We start from the raw sequence: 15471 nt of genomic DNA on the forward strand, positions 1-15471 counted from the left end.
TGTGCAGCTGGCTGAGAAAGAAGGGGAGCTTTTGCATGCCACTGAGGCTGCTATCCTTGCTTGCCCTGTGTTGCAAGCACCCCGCCACCTCTGGTGTTATTTGTTCCTGAACTGCTGTTGCTAGTTGGCCTATTGTGCGGCGTGCGGGTCTGCGGGCACACGCGTGTGTTTAAACAGACCCAACCCCTGTATTGATCCCCACGCACCTGAGTCATTTTGTCTCCCGTGGAGCCGTGCCAAACGCTGTTTGAAAACCTGTTTCCGTAGCTGCGTTTGGAAGCTCTCCATCAGATCCTGGTGCTTCTTTCCGGGATGGAAGAGAAGGGCAGCGCCCTCTCCGGAGGGAGCCGCCAAGGGCCAGGGTTCCCTTCTTCCTCGCTTCTGACGTCTGTGAGGCTGCAGTTCCTGGCTGGGTGCTTCGGCTTGGGCACCGTCGGGCACGCGGGAGCCAAAGGGGAGAGCGTCCGTCTCCATCACTATCAGGTAAGGGAGGCCGGGAAGTGGGCTTTGGTCAGTCATTTGCATCCTGTCTAATGTCATGCAGAGAGAATTTCCATTTTTAAAACCAGTTGCCGTGCAGAGCCGAGAAGGGAACTCTAGGGTTAGATTCAGCCTGGCCACAATTTGGGCTGCGAATGACCCTGAAATCCTCAGCTTCTTGCATCTGCTGCCCCCCAATTATGGGGCCAGGGGACCGGAGACTTCCTGGTATAGAGGAACCTCCATCTAGCCACAGTTCGTGATGTCTAAATTGTGGGTCCTTGAACAGATTCTGGAATTATGTTGTTAGACTTAATCCTAGTTTGCATCCCAGGAGGGCGCAAGACATCCCAGATGTTGTTTTTTTTACGAAGCACCCAAATAAATCCTGGTTGGATTTTGCACCCGTGTTCAGATAATTCTGATGACAAGCCCCACCCTACCTAAGCTGGTGGAAAGTCCCGTGTGTGCGTGAGCAGCACTTGCTTGCGTTGGCTGTCTGTACGAGTGAGGGAAAGGAATCCCTGGGGGGTGGGGGGTGGCCACTCCCCTGGAAGCGCTGTGTGAGATGTCACTTGACGGAGACTGTCTTCTGATATCTTCAGTGCAGCACGGGACCCGCACAGGATCCATGCTTTCTTCTTGGGTGCAAGGCAGGGCCGGGGGTCTTTTCCTTTCCTTTACATAAGCATTTTTATTGTCATTGTCATTGTGCACAACGAAATTTACAGCAGCATTCCTCGATGCACACAATTCCAGACTCATACCCCATCCTCACTTTCTCCTTCCTCCACCCATCCCCACACAGCCCCAAACACATCAACACGAAGCCGCGGAGTTCAGCATAGCCACAGCTCTAGAGTAGAAGCTGTCTCTAAGCCTCTTTGTCCTAGTTTTGATAGACCTGTATCGTCTGCCGGATGGTCACAGTTCAAAAAGAGAGTGTGCTGGATGAGATGGGTCTCTCAGAATATGTTGGGCTTTCTTTAGGCTTTGGGAATTATAGAGTTCTTCCCAGGAGGGGAGAGGGCAGCCGATAATCCTCTGTGCAGTAGCGATCACCCTTCGGAGCGCCTTCCTATCCGTCACTGTGCAACTGGAGATCCATACACAGATGCAGTCGGTTAAGACGCTCTCTATAGCACAGCGGTAAAAGGACACCAGGAGTTTTCCATTCAGTTGTTGTTTCCTTAAAAGTCTCAGATAGTACAGTCTTTGCTGGGCCTTCTTAACCACATGGCCTGAGGCTTCATGGGTGGGGATCTGGTTTGTCTCAGGATGGCATCAGGGCCGCGAAAAGGAGCATCCAGACTGAGATCCAGGTGGCCGTGCACAAGATTTACCAGCAGTTGTCGGCAACGTTGGACAGAGCCCTCCAGGCGAATAAGCACCACATCGGTAAGGAGGGGAGAGTGGGGGCCCCGACCCTTTCCTTGCTGATGGAAAACATGTCCAAATGTGGAGGCTGTTCTAACTTTTTTAAAATTAAAACAAAAGTCCTCTCTCCTTCTGTGTGTGTGTGTCAGAGGCCCAGCAGCGCCTGCTCCTGGTGACCGTGTTTGCCCTGAGCGTCCATTACCAGCCCGTCGACGTCTCCTTGGCCATTTCCACCGGCTTGCTGAACGTCCTGTCCCAGCTGTGTGGCACCGACACCATGCTCGGCCAGCCCCTGCAGCTCCTGCCCAAGAGCGGCGTCTCCCAGCTCAGCACGGCTTTAAAAGTCGCCAGCACCCGGCTCCTCCAGATCCTGGCCATCACCACCGGGTAAGTGTGGATGGATTGACTGCCCTTTTGCTGCTGTTCGAGAATACTGTTGTGTGATGGGAGGCCACCAAGGAAGGCTCTATAGAGGAAGGAGACCACCAAGGAAGGCTCTATAGAGTGGGGAAAGGCCCACTGCCTCTCCTTCTCACTTCCTTGAAAGCCCTTGCTGGACTCACTGACCGTCAGTGGCACTTATGTGTAAATGGTGCATGAACTGAAGATCTATGTTTCTCCCCTGTCTGAAAAGGGAGAGAGAGAGAGCAGCGGCATGCTGATTTGCTTCCACAGCTATAGATTTGCAGGCTTTTGCTCCTAGGAAACAGAGGAGTGACTCCCCCAAAGAGCAGTGGCGGGCTCCTTCTGGCTCTTGTAATTTGAATTGAGGTGCTCTTGCTTGATAATGAAAGGGAGCTGCAGAAATGCGTCTTTCCCCCCACCTGCGATTCTAGCTGCCATTTGCAATGGTAATTCAGACCAAGATGCTGCCAGCTAGTTCTTCCTTTCTCTCTCTGTCTCTCTATGACAGACCTGGGCATTATATGGCCCGCGGGCCACATCTGGCCCGCCGGATGACCCTGACTGGCCCCCCTGCCGTGCTGGGGAGCGAGGCGTCTTTGAAAGCCCCGCAGAAGCCGGTTGCCTTGGCTGCCGGCTTCTGCGGGGCTTTCAAAAGCGCCTCGCCCCCCTGCCTTTTGGCCCGGCCCTCCACAATATTTTCTGTTTCTTATGCGGCCCCATGGGAAAAATAATTTCCCACCCCTGCTCTGTGAGGTGCTCACTGTCTTTCCTCGGGTAAGGCTCTTCAGGCCTTGCAGCATTTTTCATAGCTGCAGGAACAACCCCTTCCTCTTCCCCGTGGCGGCTAACCTTTGCGTTTCTGCACAGCACATATGCCGATAAGCTGAGTCCCAAAGTGGTCCAGTCCCTGCTGGATCTGCTGTGCAGTCAGCTGAAAAACCTCCTCTTGCAAGCCGGAGGGATGCTCCTGGCCTCCTTTGGAGAAAAAGAAGAAGAGGAGGAAGAGGAGGAGGAGGAGGAAGAGGAAAAGGCTGAGGCCAATGTGGAGAGTGAGAGGAAGGACTTCAGAGGTAGGTACCATGTTCCTCCCACTCTGCTTCTTTGAGGAGGGGGTTGTGGTGGGGAGGGGTCGTTGCGCCAACATGCAGCTGTTCTGTTCCTGTAGCCCCTGCGGGTCCTGTACAGGCACCAGCTTCTCCAGTAAAAGATGCAGACCATGTCGTACTGGCAGAAACGTTGGCTCATGCTGTGGCCTTTGCTGTGGACCTGGGAACCCGCTTTCCACACCCGAGTCCACACAGCGCAGTAACTGGAGCCTGTTTTCTGTGCGCATGACCCATTTCTCCCTGACCCACAGTGGCCCTCCGAAAACAGCACGCTGCAGAGCTGCACCTCGGAGACTTCCTGGTTTTTCTCCGGAGGGTGGTTTCTTCCAAAGCCATCCAGTCAAAAATGGCCTCTCCCAAGTGGACGGAGGTGCTGCTGAACATCGCCTCTCAGAAATGCGGTTCAGGTGTGACATATTCAACCTATTTCCCACCACCTTCGTATGCACGGGTGTTTAGTTTTTCTGGGTAGGATTTTTAAGCACGGATCTTGCCTGTCCAGTAAATAGCGATGGGATCGCGTTTCGTATACGACTTGGGCATCCTGGCTGTATGACGTTTAAAAACTGCAGACATGACGTATTTCCAATTTGTTCTGGTTAGGTCTAGTTTTAAAATTCTCCTTCCGTTTGGCCCTGCAGGTGTGCCCTTGGTTGGCAACTTGAGAACCCGACTGCTCGCGTTACACGTCCTGGAAGCCGTCCTGCCTGCGTGCGAATCAGGTGTGGAGGATGATCAGATGGCCCAGGTCTGAGCAGTTTACAGTGTTTTGGAATTAAATCTCGAGTAATCCAGGGGTGGGGTGGAGAGTACTGTTGGTGTTCTGTTGGGTCTGTTCAGTTCCTGGGAATTCTCTCTTTTCTATTCTGCCTCGAAAGCCACCACTGGAGTGGATCTGGGGGCATGAATATAAAAACCGGTGAGATTTCAATCACTTCTAGCAGCCTCGGCCCCTACAAAAGGATGGCAAAGCTGGTTTGAATCCCTGCCAAGGCGCAAGTAGCTTCTGCAGCTGATGCTCTCTGTCTGGTCTTCCACAAGGAGATTTTTGAAAAGTCGAACAGTGGGAAAGGGCTCAGAGTGTATTAATGCAAAGGGTGGGCTCCTGCCAACTTTTCCATGAGGAGAAGAGGGACGAGACCCCCACCCCCCAGTTATTCCAGAGACAAAGCCATGTGGGAGGGGGCTTCAGGGGGGAGGGGAGGGGAGTCAAGTGAGGTCATTTGTGTCTTTCATCAGCCCAGAAACTGGTAGAATCCAATCCAGGGGCTTAATTGTAAAGGAGCTGGCAGGCTGATGTGATTGGAAATACAATTTCTGGCTAACGTGAATGTAGTAGACAGAACAGATGGAGAATTTCACTGTTGTTGTAGCTGGTCAGAAACGTTCTGCCATACATGAAATTGTGCAAAAACTCAAGTGCAAAACTGCCCGTGTGTAAGAAGTTGGATGCCCCCCCTCCCCCCCCACACAACTTTTTGGGTTTATGTATACAAAAAAAGGGGAAATGGTTATAAATGAATAGCATCATGTTGTATTAAATGTTACCTGACAGATTAAATACAACAAACAAGCATTCTAGTGATAGCCATGTAGTTATCTTTAACGTGCTGAGATTCAGTTGTTTTGCAACGCGGTCGTGTCCCAGGTGGTGGAGCGGCTGTTCTCCCTTCTGTCGGACTGCATCTGGGAGAGCCCCGTTGCTCAAGCCAAGCACATCGTCCAGATCAAAGAGAAGGAGCAGGAAATGAAGCTGCAGGTAGGAGCCTCCGTTGCTCTCCCCTCCCCTCCCCGCCACTCCGCTTTGTAAACAAACTTAACCCCATTCTGAGGTGTTTCCGATAGAAGCCGGGAGAAGCCGAAGAGGAGGACGAGAACCTGCCCATCCAGGAAGTGTCTTTCGACCCCGAGAAAGCTCAGTGCTGCTTGGTGGAGAATGGGCAGATCTTGACTCACGGCAGCGGAGGGAAAGGCTACGGATTGGCGTCCACCGGAGTTACTTCTGGCTGCTATCAGTGGAAGGTAAGAAGAGCAGAAGGCAGACTCGGACGTTGTTGGTGAGACGAGACCTCTTGAGTGCTGCCTGTGGAGAAACCTCTGTTGATGTTCGGGCACAAGAATTCTGGGGAGCTCTCAACCAGCTGTGTCTTACTCAGAATGGAGAGGGAGGAGGGAAAACATGAGCGGTTTGTGGTTCCTATAAGAACATAAGAACATAAGAACTAGCCTGCTGGATCAGACCAGAGTCCATCTAGTCCAGCATTCTGCTTCTCGCAATGGCCCACCAGGTGCCTTTGGGAGCTCACCTGCAGGAGGTGAAAGCAATGGCCTTCTGCTGCTGCTGCTCCTGAGCACCTGGTCTGCTAAGAAGCATACATTGCAAAATCTGGAGGATCAAGGAGGATCAAGATTGAGTAGCGCAGATAGGATCTAATTTCTCCTCCATAAATCTGTCCAAAGCCCTTTTTTTTAAATCTATCCAGGTTAAGTGGCCATCACCACCCTCCCTGTGGCAGCATATTCCAAACACAAATCACACGTTGCGTGAAGAAGTGTTTGCTTTGATTAGTCCTAATTCTTCCCCCCAGCATTTTCAATGAATGCCCCCTGGTTCTAGTATTGTGAGAAAGAGAGAAAAATTTCCCTCTGTCAACATTTTCTACCCCATGCATCATTTTAAAGACTTCAATCATATCCCCCCTCAGACGTCTCCTCTCCAAACTAAAGAGTCCCAAATGCTGCAGCCTCTCCTTATAAGGAAGGTGCTCCAATCCTTCAATCATCCTCGTTGCCCTTCTCTGGAAACATTGGACCACATTTTATGTTATTGCCCAAAATATAACCCACAGAGGGAAGCTTTATTACTACCGATAATGGGAAATGTGCCTTCCAAAAATATCAACCCCAAAATGTAAGCTAAACAACCGGTAAATACGATCCTTTTACACTTGGGAGAATAGCCAAGTATTTGCTGCAAGTCATGTCCTTAAGAGGTATGTAAAATACGCAAGTATAAAATTATATTTAAATGTGAAATACTCTATACCTCTGGTACTCCTGGGTTATTATAGAAGGTGTATACAAGGAGCTCATTGTTATTTATTGCATTTTAATGGAAATTTAATTAATTTATAGCATTAGTATATACCATTTGTAGATCTTGGGGAAGGTTATACCTTTTTAGTAAATAGGCTGTGAATAACGAATGGCTAGAAATATCTTAATCCTGCCTTTTAAGTGTAGTTGTACTATATCTGTTCACAATTCCGTGTACAATGGAATGGTCAACATTTTTTAATCTATATTATATTTGTATAAATGAAGTGTGATCTTAGAATGTACAATTACTCATAGACGGCATGTACAACTCTTTTAAATTTAATAACGGTCTATATTCACGCTTGTATACCTTATGCCAATAAAGGTCTATTGTGATTGTGATTGAGTGCTGCCTGTGGAGAAACCTCTGTTGACGTTTGGGCACGAGAATTCTGGGGAGCTCTCAACCAACTGTGTCTTACTCAGAATGGATCCTCCTTGATCTCAGATTGCAAATGCCTTAGCAGACCAGGTGCTCAGGAGCAGCAGCAGCAGCAGAAGGCCATTGCTTTCACATCCTGCATATGAGCTCCCAAAGGCACCTGGTGGGCCACTGCGAGTAGCAGAATGCTGGACTAGATGGACTCTGGTCTGATCCAGCAGGCTAGTTCTTATGTTCTTATGTTCTTATGAGAGAGAGGAGGGAAAACACGAGGGGTTTGTGGTTCCTGTAGCACTGTTGTGATTGGCAGCCCAAATTTGGGCCCTGAGCTTGTACCGCTGTCCCTCGCGAGCTGGACTCTGTGGTTTTGGAAGTTTTAGGTTTGACCCATGGTTTGCTGACCGCTCTGGAAACCAAGGGCCCTCCTCCTTGGTCTGCACAGGTGCTTAGAAGCTTCGTCAGAGCCCCGTTTTGTTCTCGTCAAATGTGGAGGAATGTTGCAGCTCGTTCTGGACCCGACACCCAGTGCCAAATGCAGAGCTGGGGATTTGTAAAAAGCTTTCTGTGCTCCTTGTTGTAGGCTGGAAGCATCCCCCTGCAAATAAAAACGAATCCCTTGAAGCCGTTTGTTTGCTAATGGGGTGGCTTTTCGACAGTGGCGTATCTACCTAGGGACAAGGGGTAGCCCTTGTCCCCGGGCGCCACTCTTCTGGTCACGTGAGGGGCGCAAAATCAGCCCCCCACGTGACCAGGAAGTCCTGCTGTCTCCTCCTTTTCGCGTGCACCTCGAAACCCGCTTTAGCGATGCCCCAACCCCCCTTCCTGATCCCTCATAGCCCCACCTCCGCGGGCCTCAGTGCTTACAGCACAAAGAAGGTCTCCGGGAGCGAAGGTTGACTGCAGTCTCTTCTGGCCTGCCTGGAGGGGAGGTCAGAAGAGACTGCAGGCTGCCGGCAGGGAGCCCAGCTGGCAGGGCGAGTCTGGGGGGGAGGTGGGCACCCTAGACCTTGCCCATGTCCATGGTGATGTGGGCGGGGTCGAGGGCAGTGGGGGTGGAGCCTGGGGGCATCAAGGGCGGGGGGGCAGAGGCTGGGGGGACGTCCTGGAGACAATTTGTCTCCAGGCACCATTTACCCCTGGAACGCCTCTGCTTTTCAAGTCCCAAACTGATTTTTCAATGTTCCTGCCCTGCTTACTGTTGTGGTGAGTGTGTGTTTGTATCATCTCACCCCTAGTTCTACATCGTGAAGGAAAACCGAGGCAACGAAGGCACCTGCGTCGGCGTGTCTCGCTGGCCAGTCCATGACTTTAATCACCGCACGACCTCTGACATGTGGCTGTACCGAGCGTACAGCGGCAACCTCTACCACAACGGGGAGCAGACCTTGACCCTGACCAGTTTCACCCAAGGCGACTTCATCACGTGCGTGCTGGATATGGAAGCCAGGACCATTTCCTTTGGTTACAACGGAGAGGTAGGGGACCGCTTCTTCGGGAACGGAGGGATGCTGCAGTCTCGCTCTTCTGCTGGTTTCATGGGTCCTTCTTGTTGTGTGTTCCACCAGGAGCCAAAGCTGGCTTTCGAAGATGTGGACGCCGCGGAGTTATACCCTTGTGTGATGTTTTATAGCAGCAACCCGGGAGAAAAGGTAACTGGAATGTCAGGCGTAACGGCCAAACATTTGCACCCTAATTGGTAAGGGCCTGTCAGATTGACAGTCGAGCGGAGGGGAGGCAGATGAGGAGACATTGTAAACATAATAAATAATGGAATTTTTTTAAAAAATGTAACTACTAAAGAGACAATAAGCTCTGTCTGCTGGGAATTGATTATAACCCCATGATTATAACCTCCAGGGGAGAGTTTAGTGACTGGACGCAAGGAACTGTATATTGGAATGCTGTGTTTTATGGGTTTTTTAGCTGTTTTAATCCTAATAGAGCCGTAAGCTTCTTATATTGTAAATTGTCGATGTTTTAAATTGTGCTCTACTTATATGATGTGAACCGCCCAGACCAGCCATTCTCAACCAGGGTTGGTTCCGTGGTACCCTGGGGTCCCATGAGCATGTCCCAGGGGTACCGCGGCAACACTACTGCCCCCCCCCCCCCATTTTTGTGGTGTCTCCCACCGGTGCCAACAAGGACATGGAGCTGGCCCATGGGGCAGGGCCTGCCGCACGGTCAGCAGCCACTCCCCCCCCCAGTGCTTCCCTTCGTCCTGGGAGGAGAAGGTGGGGGGGGTGGTGGCAAGCAGGAGCAATGGGAGGGGAAGGTGGGGGGTGGCGGCAGGGGTACCGTGAGATATGAAGAGTGAGGTCAAGGGTACCCTGACCTTGAAAAGGTTGGGAAACACTGGCCCAGACCCCTTCAGGGGAGGGTGGTATACAAAACTAAATAATAATGATAATGATAATAATAATGATATTGTAAGAACTGTAAAAAAAAGCTTGTAAGAACTGTGCCTTGTTTTTAGATTAGAAAAATGTGCTAGCTTTTGGGAGTATTGCTCTGCATTTAGGAAGATATAAATCCCCTTAGTGAACAAGAATTGTGATTATATGAAGCAAATGCAATTCAGGATTGCATTCTAATGACACCGAAAATTGAAGAGCACGCAAATTAAACTGTAGCACCTTATTGCTGTATCTCAACGGAGCGCCTTTCTCTGCCTAGGTCAAAATCTGCGACATGCAGATGCGTGGCACCCCGAGGGACTTGCTGCCCGGGGACCCCATCTGCAGTCCCGTCGCCGCCGTGCTTGCAGAGGCCACGATCCAGCTCATGCGCATCCTCCACCGGACAGACCGCTGGACACACTGCATCAACAAGAAAATGATGGAGCGGCTGCGCAAGATCAAAACGTGCCTGAAAGACGGGGGCCAGAAGCTGAAGAAGAGCCGCTCCCTCCAGAGCAGGGAGGAGAACGAGGCCCGGGAGGAGAAGGAGGAGGGCAGGGAGGAGGAGAAGGGCAAGCACGGCAGTCGGCACGGGCTGGCCGACCTCTCCGAGGCCCAGCTGAAGACGCTGTGTGTGGAGGTGTGGCCTGTGCTGGCCGTGATCGGCGGGGTCGACGCGGGGCTCCGTGTGGGAGGCCGCTGCGTTCACAAGCAGACGGGGCGGCACGCGACCTTGCTCGGTGTGGTCAAAGAAGGCAGCACGTCGGCCAAGGTCCAGTGGGACGAAGCAGAGATCACCATCAGGTATGGCTTGTGTTCAGGACTGGCTCGGGGAGAGGTCCCGATAGGACGCGCCACTTGTGTTTTGAGAGTGTGGCCGCGGGCACTAATGCTGGCTGGCAGCCCGTCAGAGGTCGCAGGGGGATACGTTTTAGTCGCTCGCAAGTGTTCCAGGGCTGCGGTTTTCAAGAGGCCAATTTGAGGCCTTTTCCGTCCTGTGCTCGCATGTGGGAGGATTGTGCTGGTTTGAATAAAAGGTGAATAATATCAGTTGCCTTTTGGGAAAACAAAAAAACAAAGGATCTCGGGGGGATTTGAAGACCCACGGGGAAGCAGGCTGCGGCTCGCAGGAGCTTGTGCGCCATCGATTGGTCGCACTTGGTTTGTTTGCTCTGCCGGGCGAGCGTGCCTTTTCCCAAACCTGTGTGCGCAACCGAGCCTTTCTTAGCAGTTAGTTGACTTGGCGCATACGTAGAGACGCATGTTCCGTTGAAAACGCCTGGCATGCTTCCGTTACCGTCGCGTTGTGTCGCCTCTCCCCACGAACTGATCACAACCTGATTCTTTCCCCTCGTTGCTTACGTTTGCTTTTTAGACTATTGGTTCGTCTTAGCTTTCGATTAAACATATATTTACGTCTTATTTTTGCCTACATCATTTCCTGTACTTTCCTCCTGTCTACCCCTCACTTGCTTCTTCCTGTGTCATTTCTGGTCTTTATTAAAGCTTCCCAACTTTTTGGTCGCCTAGTGATACGCCACTGTATAACCTGGAACCTTGTGAGTCCCTGCCCTTTGACGTTGCGAGGTTTCGGGGACTGACAGCCACCGTGTTGCTGGACCTGACCTATCTGACCGGCATCCACGAAGACTTGGGCAAGCAAAGCGCCAAGCGGCACGAGAAGAAACACAAGCACGAGGCGGAAGAGAAAGGAGAGGCAGACCTGAAGACGGAAGCAGATTCCTTGTCGGAGGCTCGGCCGGTGCCGAGCTCGGAGGAGGTCAAAGGCCACGGAGCCGCCGCTTCAAAGTCAGACAGTGAAATGGCTTCTTTTTCTTTAGAGTCCGTTTCCCTAGGTATGGATTGCCAGCATTCAAGCGCCGAAGGCAAAAGAAAGAATCATGAACACGCTTCCAAGAATCATGACGTGGTACAATCAGAAATCCGGGCAGTGCAGCTGTCCTACCTTTACCTCAGCGCTATGAAATCGCTCAGCACTCTTCTCAGCTGCAGCAAGTACGCCGAACTGTTGCTGATCCCGAAAGTCTTGGCCGAGAGCGGCCACAACTCCGACTGTGCCAGTTCTCCCATCGTCCACGAGGATGTCGAAATGCGGGCCGCCTTGCAGTTCCTGATGCGCCACATGGTGAAGCGGGCAGTCATGCGCTCCCCCATCAAGAGGGCGCTCGGGCTGGCGGATCTGGAGCGGGCGCAAGCCATGATCTATAAGCTGGTGGTTCACGGGCTGTTGGAGGACCAGAGCGGCAGCAGAATTAAGCCAGGTACCTCCTGAGTAGCTCCTGATTTGAATGTTTGATCTTGCGCTCATCTTTTAACTGGAGATGCTGGGGATCGAACCTGCTCCAAATGTGCCCCTTCATAAGAACATAACAACTAGCCTGCTGGATCAGACCAGAGTCCATCTAGTCCAGCTCTCTGCTACTCGCAGTGGCCCACCAGGTGCCTTTGGAAGCTCACAGGCAGGATGTGCCCCAGCCAGACTCAGTTCTGAATTTAGACCATGGCTGCTTGGGCTGGGGGGAAACCCTGAGCCCCATTTATTAGTCAGGGAGACCTGGTAGGGCGCTGAACGATTCAGCACCATCCTCTCACCCCCGCTTCTCCCCCTGCCCCCCTACACACAAATGTTCTGGGCAGGTGCATGCTCAGGTAGGAGCCTTCCCTGTATTAGGGGCTGAGGGTTTGGTCCTGGCAGTGGAATGTCTGTTGCCTGGCTGTCTTCTGGCTGAGGCTGTGAGGACCGTTGCCCTTGGCTTATTTCGTTAGTGGTATGGCTGGCAAAGTGGGGGTGGGGTGATTTTTCACGGGCGCATTGGTCATGGAAGCAGCCGTGCAGTCCGAGTCCTGGAAGGAAGCAATGCAGGGCCCAAGGGCTGGCTGCTTGTGGCCTCGGAAACCCCCAAGGGGCAGTGCGGAGGCTCCAGTCAGCTAGAAGGAGCAGCAGTGGCGTAAGAGGTTAAGAGCTCGTGTATCTAATCTGGAGGAACCGGGTTTGATTCCCAGCTCTGCCGCCTGAGCTGTGGAGGCTTCTCTGGGGAATTCAGATTAGCCTGTACACTCCCACACACGCCAGCTGGGTGACCTTGGGCTAGTCACAGTTCTTCGGAGCTCTCTCAGCCCCACCTACCTCACAGGGTGTTTGTTGTGAGGGGGGAAGGGCAAGGAGATTGTAAGCCCCTTTGAGTCTCCTGCAGGAGAGAAAGGGGGGATATACATCCAAACTCCTCCTCCTCCTCTTAAGCAAGCCAGAGTCTTCAGACATGGGGCTGCCCTACCTTTCACCTTCTGAATTTGGTGAATGACCTGTGTGGCATTCTTTTAACAAGGCAGGGAGGGACCGTGCATGCAGAGAAAATTAAACCTTCCCCCCTGTGATGTAATGAAGTAAGACGCACCAGTAGCTGATTAAAGAACGGAGTCTTCGCTATTTTAGCTGCTGCTTTTTTAGAAGGAAAGCAAATATACTGGATGGTTTCCCAGGGCTACGGTAGCTGGTATCCTAGCAACAAACTAGATCCTCCGCGGATGGGTTGGAGCGCTGCACGGTTCCCCTCGTATGCTTCTGGACAGTATTTTCATCAGCTGCCAAGGCGGAGCTTTAGTTCAGTGGGAGGAGACTGCCCACAATAATGACAAAAACAAATTGGGAGGTTCTGGCCTTCCCTTCTGTGGCTTCATTCCTGCTTTTAAAAAGCTTCAGAATTGCTTGTGTACCTTTCCATGTGTCTCAAATATGGTTGAAATGTTGATTCTATAGAGGTGGATCAGCAAGCCGAAGAAAACGACCCAGCCCAGCAGGCCCAGACCCCCGTCACGACGAGCCCTTCCGCCTCCAGCACAACTTCTTTCATGAGCAGCTCTCTGGAAGACACCACGACGGCCACCACCCCGGTCACGGACACGGAAACAGTGCCTGCCTCGGAGTCCCCTGGCGTGATGCCCCTCAGTCTCCTTAGGTACGGGCAGGCTTGCGATCCTCCTTCTTCTCTTAAGTGAACCAGGGGGCCGTCGTTGCGTGCTTCGAGAGGCCGTCTTCATTTTGTTAAAGATCAGTTCTCACTTCCTGACACTTTTTTTGGCAAATTTGAACTGACTGCACATGGTATGGAGGAGAGTGAGTCAGAAGTAGCCCCACGGCTTTTCAAGGGTGTCTCTTTTCCCAGACCAGGCGTCTGCAACCTGCGGCTCTCCAGATGTTCATGGACTACAGTTCCCATCAGCCCCTGCCACGGCCATGGTGGAAGGGGCTGATGGGAATTGTAGTCCATGAACATCTGGAGACCCGCAGGTTGCAGACCCCTGTCCCAGACAGTTCAAGCACTCCCCAGAGAACTCTTCTCTGATCTGTATTGTCGAAGGCTTTCACAGCCGGAATCCCTGGGGTGCTGTGTGGTTTCCGGGCTGTATGGCCGTGTTCTAGCAGCATTCTCTCCAGCATTCTCTTCTCTGATCAGTGATATTGATGAGCAAGAGCAGTGGCGGCCAGTGCATGGCACTCCAGATGTTACAGGGACTACACTCTCCCTCTATCTGCCCTGCCAGCAATGGCCTAATCGGTAGTTGTTGCGAAGGGCTGATGGGGAAGGTAGCAATCGATAGGTATAAAAAAATCTGATTACGGCTTCTACAATTCACGGAGCTAGAGCCTGGGACTTGCCAACGTTCTTGTTTTTTTGAAAGTGGGTGGGGCAATTGGGGGCTTTTGCCCAGCGGGGTTTCCGATTGGCCGTGGGAGTTAACAGGCATAACGTTCACTCCCTGACATTTTATGTTTTGCTTGGCCTCCCACGGCAGCCATCGTGTGCTTGCAGCCTCCGCCCTGTGTCAAAAAAATGTCCTCAGTTCAGAAAGGGTTGGGGACCAGCGGCCTGAAGCTCTCGCCCGCTGCCAGCGGGTTTCTTAGCCGCCTCTCTTCACTGTATCCCAAAACCATTCCTGAAACTCCACTCAGGGTAGTGGTTTTTAACCTGGGCAAGGACAGGTGTTGTGCTAGCTTTCCCTGTGGCCAAGAAGCCTCCTTACTAGCCAGGAGGAGGTGTTGTCCGGTGATCTCTGCGAGCCAAGAGTTCAGTTTGGAGGCTGGGCGCTTCCTGCTCTCGGTGCAGACCTGTTTTCCTCCTTTTCCAAAGGCAAATGTTCTCGAGCTACCCAACGACTACGGTGCTCCCGACAAGACGTGCTCAGACGCCGCCCATCTCCTCCCTGCCCACATCCCCCTCTGACGAGGTGGCCCGCAGGCAGAGCCTCACCTCCCCCGACTCCCAGCCTGCCAGGTCCACCAATCGCACAGGTGAGTCCTGGTCCCCACGACAGGGCTCGGCGCTTCTGGTTTTCCGAGTTCTTGCAAGCTCACTTGGGGCTGGTGTGCATCAGGCTGTGAATTCAGCTTGCACCACCTGAAGCAGCGGTTGAAGACAACTTCCTGCTTTCTGTGCTCCAGTAATGCTGAAGTAGCAGAAGCCGCTTCGTGTTCTGGGCCAGGTTTAGTGGGTTTCCCTTGAACGGCTTTGATGAGATGCTTCAGTCGTGAGACCTGTGGCAGAGAAGACACTGGTGCTTGTGGTTGTCTGAGACCTAGTAGTGCCATCCCCCCAGGTAGTCAGGTGGAATCAGGTGTGAGAGGGCTGGGCTGGAGGAGGAGCAGTCTCCCTGCAGGGTTGGTTGGAGAACAGAACATGGTCTTGACTGTGAAGTGTTCTGCAACTTTAAAACAATATATAAATTGTAATAAAGCTTGCAGTACAGCAGGCAATTTTCTCTGAATTTATCTGAACAGCTGTGCTGCCTGCATCTTAATTTCTCTTTGAAGGGTGACCATGAGCAAGAGGGAGAAAGCCCAGCAACAGCTTTTCTTAATTGCATCTTAGCAAATATTTCCCCCAATCATTTTTGAACATGAATTATAGCTGAACTTCGGCCTCTTCTTTGTTGCCTCCTTAAGTGACACCTTTTCACCTGTGCAGCCAGAAGTTCTAAATCAGTGGTGGCGAACCTATGGCACGGGTGCCAGAGGTGGCACTCAGAGCCCTTTATGTGGGGGTTGCCAGAGGTGGCACTCAGAGCCCTTTATGTGGGGGTTGCCAGAGGTGGCACTCAGAGCCCTTTATGTGGGGGTTGCCAGAGGTGGCACTCAGAGCCCTTTTATGTGGGGGTGGGGTGGAAAATCACCCCCCCACACACACACACATATCTAGGCTAACCT

At 52.1% G+C, this 15471-nt stretch overlaps 1 protein-coding gene across 1 annotated transcript in view; it reads left to right on the plus strand.

Moving 5' to 3' along the window:
• HERC1 (HECT and RLD domain containing E3 ubiquitin protein ligase family member 1) overlaps window positions 1–15471 on the plus strand; it is a 96284-nt gene that overhangs the window by 41484 nt on the left and 39329 nt on the right. The window contains exons 27-40 of the mRNA XM_048519707.1: window positions 268–483; window positions 1758–1878; window positions 2007–2244; window positions 3130–3332; window positions 3620–3775; window positions 4010–4116; window positions 5017–5127; window positions 5214–5390; window positions 8085–8324; window positions 8415–8498; window positions 9526–10052; window positions 10755–11530; window positions 13027–13225; window positions 14399–14559. Of these exons, the coding sequence (XP_048375664.1) occupies window positions 268–483; window positions 1758–1878; window positions 2007–2244; window positions 3130–3332; window positions 3620–3775; window positions 4010–4116; window positions 5017–5127; window positions 5214–5390; window positions 8085–8324; window positions 8415–8498; window positions 9526–10052; window positions 10755–11530; window positions 13027–13225; window positions 14399–14559 (3316 nt within the window). The remainder of the gene's footprint in view (window positions 1–267; window positions 484–1757; window positions 1879–2006; window positions 2245–3129; window positions 3333–3619; window positions 3776–4009; window positions 4117–5016; window positions 5128–5213; window positions 5391–8084; window positions 8325–8414; window positions 8499–9525; window positions 10053–10754; window positions 11531–13026; window positions 13226–14398; window positions 14560–15471) is intronic.

The sequence above is a fragment of the Sphaerodactylus townsendi genome, linkage group LG17 (genome assembly GCF_021028975.2).
Source record: "Sphaerodactylus townsendi isolate TG3544 linkage group LG17, MPM_Stown_v2.3, whole genome shotgun sequence".
NCBI lineage: Eukaryota > Metazoa > Chordata > Lepidosauria > Squamata > Sphaerodactylidae > Sphaerodactylus > Sphaerodactylus townsendi.